Below are 14351 nucleotides of genomic sequence, written 5' to 3' on the forward strand. Positions count from 1 at the left end.
AATAGTGCCACTCCTATGACCAAGCATTCAAACACATGATTCTATGAGGGACATTTTTTTTTATTAACTTGAGTATTTCTTATTTACATTACAAATGTTATTCCCTTTCCCGGTTTCCGGGCAAACATCCCCCTAATCCCTCCCCCTCCCCTTCTTTATGGGTGTTCCCCTCCCCACCCTCCCCCATTACTGCCCTCCTCCAACAATCACATTCACTGGGGGTTCAGTCTTGGCAGGACCAAGGGCTTCCCCTTCCACTGGTGCTCTTACTAGGCTGTTCATTGCTACCTATGAGGTTGGAGCCCAGGGTCAGTCCATGTATAGTCTTTAGGTAGTGGCTTAGTCCCTGGAAGCTCTAGTTGCTTGGCATTGTTGTTCATAAGGGGTCTCGAGCCCCTTCAAGCTCTTCCAGTTCTTTCTATGAGGGACATTTTAGATGCCTGCATTTTTGCTCTTCTGGAGGCTTTTATGTGTGCAGTTGTCTGTTACTATCAGTGAAGAAAGGACTTTAGCACAAGTTAACTTTAAAGGAAAGGGTCTTTGAATAATATTCCTCATCCAGTCGCAATGCCCTGTGCTGCTCTGACTCCTTGAGATGGGCTACCTCTTGGAGCAGAGGAGCCTCTGGCCGTGAGGACTTTAACAACAGCATTGGGAGAAGAGTGCAGGCTCTGTTGTCCCCACAAAGCAGGCAGAAACAGACTGACCGGAGCCAAGTCTCAAGACAGTATCAGTCCAGACACCAAGAAGTTAAAAGCCTAAAGATGAGGTAATTAAGACAATGAAACCTGGGACTGGAGAGATGATTCAGTGGTTAAGAGCACTGACTGCTCTTCCAGAGTTTCTGAGTTCAATGCCCAGCAACCACATGGTAGCTCTCAACCATCTGTAATGGGATCTGATGCTCTCTTCTGGTATATCTGAAGAGTGTAACAGTGTTCTCATATACATAAAATAAATCTTTAAAAAGAAAAAGATGGTGAAACCCAAATAAATGGCCATCACGTTTCAAATGGGTAGACTAAAAACTATTCATTACACTGTGCAAAATGTCTTCATGCTAAATACGTAACAAACTTCATTGTTCTGCAGGGTGAGGGGAGACTGTAAGGCTGTAAGGAGAATAAGTAGCAATCGATCTGTTCTTACATTTTATCCTTCTAGGCCAACCCCAATCTAGATCCAAACCCAGGTCTCTCCGACTCTGGCACTTCTCCCTTCTCCATCAGGCTACTGTCTGAAGGCTAGGGGGACTTGCAAAGTTTGACCAGAAGGCCTCTCTGGGCCCTGGGGCATTCAAGTCTAGCTTGAGGGTAGGATGGCAATGTCAGATCCACCCTCAACCTTAAGGGCTTTGGAAACTTCACTGTAACATGAAATCAATGAGCATAGTGACCCCTGAGCTCAAGTCCCCTTCCTCCTCCCAGCCTTCAGAGTGACACTGGCCTCATCATCTGTAGTGAGCCTTTCGGCCGGCCTGCACCACACAAGCATAGCTCCAATTATAAGAAATGAAAGAGGCAGTGAAAATCAGTACCTCTCTTGTGCTTTCATAGCTAGGTACGCATGTTCACCCTCTGCACAGCGAGTGTATGGGAGCAAACACCAACTAGAACTCTAATGATTAAATTGTATAACTAACAGCAAAGTAAGTCTCACTTCTTGTGTATTCAAATATTCAGAAACTAGGTCTTTGGTTATCAAATTACTGAAAAACCAAGAAGTGTTTGTCCCTGACTCCCTGCAATGAACTTTAAGAAGGGGTGGGGTGGGAGAAGAGTTGTGTTTAGAAGTTTCTCCCAGAAATAACTTCTAGGGAAGCCCTGAGGTCACCCTGGATTTAGCCCAACCTTTCCTGCCTGTCTGATGACACAAGGACAATTCAAGTTCTTAATGACCACTGAATCACCATGAGCCTGAATCATGGACGATTAAGTTATATTTGCCAAACAGCTCATATTTTTCTAAGTCAAGAAAATATAACTATGTACTTTATAAAGAAGTCACAATAACGTAAGCAAGTATCTGGCTAGACCTGAAATAGCTGGAGCATTCAATTGACTACAGTCCTCACAACCTCTCAATATTTCTTCTTGCTGCGATAGAGAAAGTTCAATATAATTCAAGGCCAGTTTAACTTCTTGTATACAGACAATTTTATAGCAGACACATTGTCGTTCAAGCCAATCAATAATTCCTTTTGCCTATAAAGCATAAACAGAACCTCTGAAAGTGTTGCTTTGTGTCCTTTCTTGCTGTAAACCATTAGATTTTGGGGGCAAGAAAACATACAGTTCAAGCAGAGCAAATGATTTGCCTTCCTTAATGTTCACTGTAGACGCTTACTCAAAGAACTAAGGATTAGTCATCAAAGTCATTATAAAAATCAACAAAATTACCAGGTTGGTTAAACCATCATCTGTTTTGATGTTGGGAGGCAAATCCAACCCCAGACAAATCAGGGTCTTTCTTCTTTTTATGAAAGTAAAACCACAGGGTTCAAGGATTTTTAGCTTCAAGTTTTTTTTTTTTCAAAAACTCTCAGGCCGTCCTTCTAATCCATAGCTTTTATAAAGTCAGCATCCTCTCCAGTGCCAGAAATGGGAGCCCAGAGACCTCAACCCCAAGTCTAACTGGAACATATGGGCCAGAAAGTAACCTAGAGTAGACAGTTTACCGAGTTAGTCACGCTAGGTCTGGGGGAACTGATGCTCTCTGGCCTTGGTGGGTATCTGTACTCATGCTGTGTGCATCAGCTCACTCGAGCATACACAGGGTTAAGGAGGAAAAGGTCGGAATCACGGTCCTAGCTCACTGACATGGTCCCCACAGTCTTCCTCAACACTGTCTTCCACATGGACTTCACTTGTCAGTTCATGAGGCTCTTGACCAAACCCTGAGTCCTTGTTGTCCCAATCACCAGAACTTGCCTAGCTGGTCCTCCAACATATTCTGCTATTTCTTTCTCTGAGATGGTTTGGGCTGCAAGTGGGGCACAGAACCTGGGGACTTACTCATCACCGTAGCCAGTTCTGACAGAGACCTCCCACTAAAGACCTGGAGTTGGATATGTTAGTCACCTTTTTCATTACTGGGATGGAAGCAGCATAAGAAAGAAAGGGGTCGTTTGGGCTTACAGTCTGAAGGAACAGTCCGTTGTGGTAATGAAGGTATGCTGGTGACTGTGGCTCCTTGGACAGTGGGTTCGTGAGACATCTGGTCACACTACAACCACCGTCAGGAAGCAAATGGACATGAAGGATGCTGCTCGGTTTACTTTCTCCTTTTCTCTTTTTTATCTAGTCCAGAACCCTTTGCCAAAGCTGGGGTAGATCACCCACCCTCAACTAGATTTCTCTGGAAATGCCCTAATAATGACAGCTGTGTGTGTGTCTCCTAGGCAATCTAAATCCATTCAAGTTGACAATGAAGATTAACTGCAGATAATGACCTAGACTGGAGGTTGGGGGGATTGACATCTAAAAGATTCAAAGGGCCAAGTTTGAGGATACTCAGACTGATATTTAATACAATTTGAGTATCTCTTATCTGAAATGAATGAGACTACAATATTTGGGATTGAGATTTTTTTTACTTAAGAATAGTTACATAAATATAAGATATTTGGGGATGGGACACAATCTATGCATGAAAATCACTTATGCTTTATGCATACCCTGAGAGTTTATAATAATATAATTTTATATAATATTCTTAGCATGTCTATACTTTAACCACAGGGTCAGATGTGGGGTTTACTTCTACTTTTGACATCTCCCCAGGTAGCAAATAGTTTCCTGTATTGGAATTACACATTTCACAGTTAGACATTATGGGTGCTCAGCCTGTACTAAAGTTCTGATCACTGCAACCAGTGGTGGCTTGCAGCTCCTCGTCACCCAACAAGTCAAACGAAAGTAATTGGAATTAGTCAGTATCCTGCCCAAAGCATGACAACACTGTAACATTACTTCTCAAATTAGAGTGTGTCACATATCAAAGTATTTTTACCTCATAAATGAGCATATAAAAGTTCATAAAATGGCTCAGGACTATGGAATCAAGGAAACACTAAAGATGGAAGGAAAATGTTTTTCCTAACCCAGTGTGAGTCAAGAAGCCTTCTTGAGTTTTCCTTACAAAATCCAAAAGAGAAGAAAAAAATGAAAAAAAAATAATTTTCACAGACCAGCCTTCCTGGGAAGGCAGCGAAAGCAATGAGGAAGGACTGGACTCTTCACTCAGTAATGGTAGGCATCTCTCAACGTAGGTCAAGAGTAAACACTAACTAAATAGAAACGTTAGGGCAGTGTAAAATGACTCAGAGATGAGCGAACAAGTCCAGATTAGTTGATGTGGCAAACGTCTCACAGTGGAAAAAGGAAGCTGTAGGAAGACAGAATTTCACACTCCTTAATCTCATAGGGTGTAAGAGTACATGATTATGAAAATGTACAATAGCATGTTTAGTTGTTCAACCTTTGATTGACGTGTGTTCCTCCCACTAGGCTCTAACAGGCATAGGACAGGGATGCCAGCCCTCCGTGGTCATCTTTATCTAAGTCTCTGACATACATTGAACTATCCATGGTCTTTATAAAGACAATAAATGAGATTAACTGTGCTCCATATTGGGGGGACAGTTAACACATTGAGAGGATAGGGGACAAGACTTAAATGAGCCAATTCTGAAGCAGCCTTACCGAAGGGAGCCTTCAGCATAAAACAGGACTTAAACACTAACAGCTGCCTCACTCGTGACATGAGAACTAAAGCATTCTGGCCACCAGTGAACTTAAGTATCAGAGAAGCTTAGCCTAAGCCCTGGATTCTAGGTGGAGCTTCCCAACACACAATGGTTACTCCAACTTAAATGAAGCTACATCTGGAGAACACAGGGCTCCCGTTTTCCAAGTCTTTGAAGGCTTGAAATAGGGGGACACAAACTCTGTGACAACTTTGCAAATGCCTGTTCTTGCATAATGCAAAATTTGCAAATAAATAATTATATTATAAATAAAAACATATGCAAAATGCAGTAACGCAGAGCATTATCACCCCCTCCAGGGAGGAGTTATAAATATAAGATGGTGTGTTAAGAGCACCAGCCCCTTATGTGTTTGCAGCTTTACTGACCTGAGATACCTTGTGTTTTTCAGAACTCTGATGCAAGTTATGACTTCAGCAGCAATGACCCCTATCCATACCCTCGATACACAGATGACTGGTTCAACAGGTAAACTGAGTCTTGAGGACATCATGCTCTTATCCTTTGGGGTTTGTTTCACTCTGTTTAGGGCTTGGGTGTCACCAGCAAAGTCTTGTAGCAACACTGTGCAGTGCAATGTATGGTCTTCTTCACGGTGGCTTCGTCTCTAAATCCTTGCTTTTTTAGTATTGCAATGTCCGATTATCTTTTGATTATCTTGTTCTCTTGAAATAGAAATTGTTTTCCAGTCCAACCTATTACAGATAAGAAGAAAACCAGAAACCAGAAAGCTTTTTTCACATTATTGTACAGTGATTTAGGAGTCCACCTGTCCTATTAAAGCTGTCACAAAGAAACTTTTTCTGAGACAGGTGTAACTTTGGCGATCTTGGAGCTCACTATGTAGACCAGGCTGGCCTCAAACTCATTCTACCTGCCTCTGCCTAGTCCTAAAAATAAAGTCATACACTACCACACCCAGCTGGATTCCAGTAATTACCACTGAGTCTGTGTTGGCATATCTTTAAAACTATCTCTACTACAGCATCATAACAGCCATGGTAGTTAGCCCTTTCCACAGATGTGTGATTGATAGAGGCTTGAACTACAGACCAACATGGTCCATCTGAAGGTACCATCCTTCTCCCTCCATTTTGCTACTAACCACATAAATGTGGCTTTTTTTTCCTTCAAGTAAATATCTTGTTTACATGGGTAGCTGCATATGAGCAATATTCAGAATTTTATATTTTTGGATTACTCCAAGAAAAAATAAAATACTTTGTTTTCAAACCTGGTACATAGGGAAAGTTTGCTCAGTGGGAACTAAATCACAGGTAAAAAGGTGAATTGCAGAGTAGGGTGATGATGGTCTCGAGGTATTTCAAAAGCTAGAGGATTTAAAGTATTCTCATAAAAATGAAATGGTTAAGTGTTTGCAAAGACATTGATGGTAAGCCCAATCTGAACGTGATATGCTGAAAGAAATGTCACGCAGTAATAGTAATGTGGCCATTTTGTGTGTCAGTAAAAGAACCAATTTAAATTTTAAAGTAAATTAAGTCATAAATAAAACTGCTGCTTCCATATCCCCCCACCCTTGGGTGAAGATCATAAAAGCATGTGAGTTTCAGTTCACGGCACGGAAGCACACAGGCACAGAGCACGTCCTCCATTGCTTTTGCTTCTTGTGGCAACCTAAGCTAGAGACATAGCGGAAGTTATCTCCTTCGGTTTAGTGATAGGGAGAGGTTGAGGAAGGCTGAATGGCTTCTCTGGTCAAACAAACCAGGCTCAGTCAGTAATAGCCCATGCTTTACAGTACTTTAAAATCCAACTAATTCTTGCTCTTTTATTTTCTATGCTTTTGCTTTTTGTTTGAATTAGGGTCATAATTTGTAAGCCAGGTTGACCTCAAACTTATTATGTAACCCAGGCTGGCCTTAAACTTTCAACAATCCTCTTGCCTCAGTCCCCTGAGTGCTGGGATTCTAGGTGTGCACCACCATCCTTAGCTCAAATGTGTGTCATTTGTATAAGTATCATTATTTTTTATATAATTTTACCCGAGAAGTATTCTATCCAGAAGTGGGCAGGGCAGGTTCTAAGTGAAGCAGGTAACTTATGCTAGCTTTCTACCAAGCCAGGGAGCATGGGTGTGGAGGCTCAACAACTTCAGAAGAGACAGAGAGTGAAGAACAGAATTAAATTGAAATATAGTGTAGCAATAGCATAATTCGTTCTCTACCAAGCTCTTCCAGCCAGATTTTGACCATGCATTGCTTGGAAGAGTGTCTTTGTCAGGTGAAAATATGTCTAGTGAGATCTGAGAACTCTGGCTATGAAGTCTTTTCTTATTGCCATGACTTTGACCCCTGCATCCTAACATCTTACTGGATAACTCATATTTAGACACAAGAATATGAAGCTATCTAACTAATGTCCCTAAGCAAGAATTCAGAAATACCTAGCAGTGATTCTGGAAGGCTGTGCTGAGCTGGATCTGGCCTAAGCTTTGACAGACTCCTGGCCCTCTGGTGTGTGTAATACAGAGCACATGTTCCTGACTATGTGCTATCTCTCTGTAAGTAATAGGTATTACATGTTAGTAAACTGATCCAAGCAGATTCAGGAGATTTCCTGAATATAATCATGGTCTCCTCCAAGCCAAATCTCCTTTATTTTTCTTTTTTTATTTATTCTTCTCCCATATATTATATTCCAACTGCAATTCCTCCCTCCCCTCTTCCTAGTTTCTCCCCTCTATCTTCTCTTTCCTCTACCCCCAGAAAAGAGCAGACCTCCCAGAGATATCAAAAAATACAATATAACAAGCTACAATAAGAACAGGCACATAGTCCCACATCAAGGCGGAATGGGGCAACCCAGTAGAGGGGAAGGGTCCCAAAGGCAGGCATTCTATGGGAGTCTACGACAGCCCCTGCTCCCACAGAGGAATCCCACAAGAACATCAAACTATACAACCATAGCATATATGCAGAGCCCCTAGGTCAGACCCATAAAGGCTCCCTGATCTCTGTGTGTCCACTTGTGTCAGTTGACTCTGTGGGCTGTGTTCTTGGGGTGTCACTGACCACTCTGCTCAACCCTTCCTCTCCTGACTTTGCTGGACTCCCCGAGCTCCACCTGATATTTGGCTGTGGGACTTTGCATCTGCTCCCGTCAGCTGCTGGACGGAATCTCTCTGGTCTCTCTGATAGTGACTATGCTAGGCTCCAGCCCATCCTACATCCTACAGCATCCCAGCCCATCCTACAGCATCCCAGCCCATCCTACAGCATCCCAGCCCATCCTACAGCATCCCAGCCCATCCTACAGCATCCCAGCCCATCCTACAGCATCCCAGCCCATCCTACAGCATCCCAGCCCATCAACAGCATCCCAGCCCATCCTACAGCATCCCAGCCCATCCTACAGCATCCCAGCCCATACTACAGCATCCCAGCCCATCCTACAGCATCCCAGCCCATCAACAGCATCCCAGCCCAGCCTACAGCATCCCAGCCCAGCCTACAGCATCCCAGCCCAGCCTACAGCATCCCAGCCCAGCCTACAGCATCCCAGCCCAGCCTACAGCATCCCAGCCCAGCCTACAGCATCCCAGTCCATCAACAGCATCCCAGCCCAGCCTACAGCATCCCAGCCCAGCCTACAGCATCCCAGCCCAGCCTACAGCATCCCAGCCCAGCCTACAGCATCCCAGCCCAGCCTACAGCATCCCAGCCCAGCCTACAGCATCCCAGCCCATCCTACAGCATCCCAGCCCATCCTACAGGCAGGACAAACTGTAGGTCAGAGCTTCTGTGGCTGGGTTGACATGCCAGTACCTCCACTTGAGACCTTGCCTGGTTACAGAGGACAGCCAGTTCAGGCTCATTGTCCCCTGTTCCTAGACATTGCTAGTGTTCCATTGCACCACGTTTCTACCTCGCCCCCGAAATGCATCCCCAATTCTAGTCATCTCTTCTGACTCACCCCCCATCTCCTCATCCCACCTGTTTCCATCCGAATCCACCTGGGAAATCGACTCCCCTTTCCCAGGGAGGCCTCTTTAAGCCCTTCTTGTTACTTAGCTTCTCTGGGTCTGTGGATTACAGCAAGATCATCTTTTACTTTATAAATCTTCTTATGTGATACATGTAGAAATCTTCCTCAAAAAAAAAAAAAGCTCTAAGAAAATGCCTTATCTCTTAAATATTTTCATTTGCAAGCTAGTTCTTGAAAGTTCCATTTTAAACAGGCTAACAGCCTCTAATTAAATCTAATTAGTGTTTAGTGTAATGAAAATTCATCACTGTCAGCAGTAAGAATTCCCAAGTGACAAGTTTACCAGAGACACAGTCCTAGTGAATCAGGCAAGCATACCGCTTGTGTCCTGGGAAACCAATGACTCAGGACAGAATGTCCATCCACTCTGAACAATAAATACCTTTCCCCCAATTATCAAGTCATTCTTGAATACTCTCATCTACTACATCTCATACCGCAAAAATCTGGTGATGCAAGGCTAAACTCATGGCCTTACAAACAACAGAGATAGTCACTAATGGTACGAGGTAGTATAATAGCCTACCACACTGGGAGGACCTTGGCCTAGAAAGTTGGCACCTGCCTGGCATGAAATAGTCTTTCTTGTGTAGGATATGTTCCTTAAAGCTTCCAGCAGAATGAAAAGACGTTGTGCCTGGTATACTGATACTATATTTACTTAAGCAGTTACTTAACTATTACTATACTTACTATAACTTAAGCAAGAGGTGGAGAACGGGTTGAGTGTTGAGGAAATGAAACCCATCATGGGTTATTGTTGTCAAAGCTGAGAGTTCAAAACATGAAAACTTGCTCTATTTTTGTACACTGTTTCTATTCTAGGATGCATCAGACTTTTGACATTATGTCAAATGTCTAAGGGAAACGTTTTAAAAGTAGAAAGTTTTCTTTGGGCTCTTCGGTTCAGGGATTTCAGTCCGTGATCATCTGGCTCTATCCTTGGGCACTGGGAAAGTCAGAACATCATGGTGATGGACGTATGGTGGAGAAAAAGCAGCTCACCTATGGCTGACGGGAAGCAGATAGACAAGAAAAAGCCAGGGCAAATCTATCCCCTCAGTGTTAATTCTATTCCCCAGCTAGAACGCCACCTCTTGTTTCCTTCACCTCCCAAGAAAAGATTCCAGCTGACAACCAAGCCTTCAACGCATAAGTCTATTGAGGACATTTTCTGTCACAGCCATAACATTAAAATGAGAAATACACTTGAAACGTTGGGGGGGGGCGTAGAAATAGGCAATGAATAAACATGGAATTTAAGGTCAATATTCACGAAAGCACTAGTTTTGCTATACAAGCTTCTGAGGAGCTTGCCAGATGGTGTGAGGAGAAAGCACACACCTGAATCATCATCACATTGACTGGATGCAAGGCTAGCATTACACAACAGGCTAATATACATTGAGCTAATCTTACTATCTATAAGGCACAGTCATTTTAATGCCTTGTGTGCATTGATTGAATTATCTCAACACTCTTAATGATCGGCATAACCCCTAAGCATGTAGCTTATAACATTTGCACAAGGGCACACAATTAGTAAGTGGTCAAGGCAAATAGGTAGAGTTAGAAGTAAGAACAAAGAAGATGAAAGAAAGAGAGAGGTACAGAATGCATTTGAGAAGTGCCCTGGACATATGGTGCAGAAGTCAGAGGTAGTACAAGGAACAGCATCCTAAAAAAGGTTTATGGAGAAGAGACTGTGCTGCTAAGAGAAAGAAGAGGATAGACTTTGGCTGGGTGAGAAACTGACCCAGTCACAGATGAGGGTCTCTATCCCATCACACCCAAAGAATGTTGTCACAGAGACACATGACCCTTGAGTTCAGCACCTGCTCTTAGGCAGCATAAGATCTGCTGTTGTGATTGGGAAAAGATCTTTACCAATCCTACAACAGATAGAGGCCTTATATCCAAAATATACAAACAACTCAAGAAGATAGATCGCAGGGAGACAAATAACCCTATTAAAAAATGGGGTTCAGAGCTAAACAAAGAATTCACAGCTGAGGAATGCCGAATGGCTGAGAAACACCTAAAGAAATGTTCAACATCTTTAGTCATAAGGGAAATGCAAATCAAAACAACCCTGAGATTTCACCTCACACCAGTGAGAATGGCTAAGATCAAAAACTCAGGTGACAGCAAATGCTGGCGAGGATGTGGAGAAAGAGGAACGAACACTCCTCCATTGTTGGTGGGATTGCAGACTGGTAAAACCATTCTGGAAATCAGTCTGGAGGTTCCTCAGAAAATTGGACATTGAACTGCCTGAGGATCCAGCTATACCTCTCTTGGGCATATACCCACAAGATGCCCCAACATAAAAAAAGACACGTGCTCCACTATGTTCATAGCAGCCTTATTTATAATAGCCAGAAGCTGGAAAGAACCCAGATGCCCTTCAACAGAGGAATGGATACAGAAAATGTGGTACATCTACACAATGGAATATTACTCAGCTATCAAAAACAATGCCTTTATGAAATTCATAGGCAAATGGTTGGAACTGGAAAATATCATCCTGAGTGAGGTAACCCAATCACAGAAAAACACACATGGTATGCACTCATTGATAAGTGGCTATTAGCCCAAATGCTTGAATTACCTTAGATGCATAGAACACATGAAACTCAAGATGGATGATCAAAATGTGAATGCTTCACTCCTTCTTTAAAAGGGGGAACAAGAATACCCTTGGCAGGGAATAGAGAGGCAAAGATTAAAACAGACACAGAAGGAACACCCATTCAGAGCCTGCCCCACATGTGGCCCATAGATATACAGCCACCCAATTAGACAAGATGGATGAAGCAAAGAAGTGCAGGCCGACAGGAACCAGATGTAGATCTCTCCTGAGAGACACAGCCAGAATACAGCAAATACAGAGGCGAATGCCAGCAGCAAACCACTGAACTGAGAATAGGACCCCCGTTGAAGGAATCAGAGAAAGAACTGGAAGAGCTTGAAGGGGCTGGAGACCCCATGTGTACAACAATGCCAAGCAACCAGAGCTTCCAGGGACTAAGCCACTACCCAAAGACTATACATGGACTGACCCTGGACTCTGACCTCATAGGTAGCAATGAATATTCTAGTAAGAGCACCAGTGGAAGGGGAAGCCCTGGGTCCTGCTAAGACTGAACCCCCAGTGAACGTGATTGTTGGGGGGAGGGCGGCAATGGGGGGAGGTGGGGAGGGGAACAGCCATATAGAAGGGGAGGGGGAGGGATTAGGGGGATGTTTGCCCGGAAACCGGGAAAGGGAATAACATTCGAAATGTAAATAAGAAATACTCAAGTTAATATAAAAAAAAAATCTGCTGTTGTTCTGCCGGAGCCTCCTGCCAGCTGCACCACCACAGTGACGGCACTGCCTCCTCTGATGACTTTGTCTGCACATGAGTATCAAATGTGGTGCTGCACACCCATTAAGGCTTTATGGTCTTTTAAGCAATGTTCATATCAGCATGCTAACCCAATAAAGTTGCCTGCTGCAGACCCAGAAGGAGCATGCTGCTATTGATTCTAGCCATGCTGCCTGCTGTAGAGGCTAGTTAGAGCCCAGGGGCGATCACTACACAGGCATCAGGAGTGACAGTGGCCATCTATCCCAAGATCCCATTACTGGGGAAAGAAGAAAATACAACAAAGCACCCTCAAGCAAGTGACTGAAATGTATTCCTTGAATGGGAAACCAAATTCAATGGCAGCATGCTCCCCCTGGGTTTTCCCAAATGTTTTAAAGCATCCTATAATGACCCCTGTTCTTACTGATTAATCTGTTTTCCTTCAAATATGCATTTCTGATAGAATGTATTTAAAACACCAAGCCAAGGACTGTTCATGAAAACAAGCTTCATTTATATGCAGCACTGCTTTCAACATGTCCCATCCTATGCTTGACTGCATTTTGTAGTATATTCATCCCGTCCTGGACCACTCGATAACTGTGCAATAGGAGAGCCCCAGAGATAGTTCTGAAACACAGTTGAAAATTTTGCAAAGTATAATTTTCTCCTAGCTTGCAATCAGAGAATGACATTTTGGCCCAACAAAATGATAATCCAAATTACAGGAAAGGAAGGAAATATGACATATTTAACAGGCACCAATAATGTGTCCAACAGATATAATTGATTTGCTCGGAGGACTCGGGATCTAACAGCAGCTCTTCTCCTGGCTGGGATTCAGTCAACACTGATTAGCTGGTTGATGGATGGGTAGCCTACCTTTTCAGACACACTGTTGAGGGGCCTTGACATCTGTCTGCTTTTAGAGCTGTCTGCTACTCACAAGGTTTGTAGCACACATTTGGTCAGTACTCTCGCACCTCACTCAGCTTTAAGAGAATATCTGGTGATGTGCCATGGATCTGAACTCTATTACTGTGCTGTTGTCCATTAAAACCCCTCTTGCATAGCATGTCTTTGACAGGTACTTGCCACGGAAATGTCATCCCTGCCATTGGGATATTTATGGGGCAGAGAAGATGCTGTGTATTCTATCTACTAAGCCCTAAAGAGGAAGAGATTTCAGACTAGACACAATCCCTGGCCATAAAAAGTTTGCTATAAATGCAGGAAGAGAGAAGATATTTATTGCTCCCAAACAGCCAAAGTCGAGGGAGGGGGAAGGCAGATGTAGGCTGAGAACCATTCATCTGCGTGGGAGCTAATTTGATTGATAATATAGTTAAACTTTCAAATATGAAATATTTTCAGTGGGTTATGGTTTTTTCCTTATTAAATGTCATATTTCATTTTAAAGAACCCTATCCAACAGGTCATAGAAGAACAGGTGAGGCTGGCTTGCTCCTGCCACATTGGTGTTAACTCATACTTTACCCTGGTGATGCTTAACGGCTTAGAAAGAGATAAACATCTTTCTCTTATGTCTTCATGAACTCGTTTTGAAGTCACCTCCTAGATAATAACATTCAAAGCATTTTCAAAGATGTTGATCAAACTTCTGTGTTCATGTAAGCACTGAGATGACCTCTTAGGTGAAAATTATCTTAGAGTTTGTTCTACATCCAAGCCAGAGCTTAGCAAACCCAGCATAGTATCATGTTCTCAGTCATTTATAGTCCTTGGGCAAATATCAGTCTCTAGTCATCTACCTTGACTTCATAAACGTCTATCATTTATGCTGCTCCTAACTAAGGAAATAGACATCACTCATATGAATGTCTGAGGAGAAAGGGGGATCACACACAACATAAGCTGAAGCCTCCCAGATTTCTGTCACTGATGGAAAGAGGAGTTCAAGGCAAAGTTGCCTCGTGTGTGAGAGATGTGACTAACTGCAAAACTTAAGGGTTAAGGAAAAGATTATAAAGATTGTAAAATACCTGTACATCTGCATAATAATATCTGCTTTGAAAGCCAGTTTTGTGCACGTTCACACAGGGATTTTATGGTCTTCAAGGGACAATGATCCTTCTCTCAAGAGAGAAGAAACAGACCAAACTATGTCAGACAAATCTGATATTCTATAAAATGTTTAGTGAAGCATTAATGGTGCCTATATCAGTTTTCCTGGTATAGAATAAATTAAGGCTCTTGCCTTGA

The 14351-nt window shown here is 43.0% G+C and overlaps 1 protein-coding gene across 3 annotated transcripts in view; it reads left to right on the forward strand.

The window, feature by feature from the left end:
* Positions 1-14351, forward strand: part of Pcsk2 (proprotein convertase subtilisin/kexin type 2) — a 304858-nt gene that overhangs the window by 213179 nt on the left and 77328 nt on the right. For all 3 annotated transcript variants that reach the window (XM_087649001.1, XM_087648999.1, NM_012746.2), the window contains 1 exon segment: positions 5160-5236. In XM_087649001.1, the coding sequence (XP_087505127.1) occupies positions 5160-5236 (77 nt within the window).

The sequence above is a fragment of the Rattus norvegicus genome, chromosome 3 (assembly GCF_021556685.1).
Source record: "Rattus norvegicus strain SHRSP/BbbUtx chromosome 3, alternate assembly SHRSP_T2T, whole genome shotgun sequence".
NCBI lineage: Eukaryota > Metazoa > Chordata > Mammalia > Rodentia > Muridae > Rattus > Rattus norvegicus.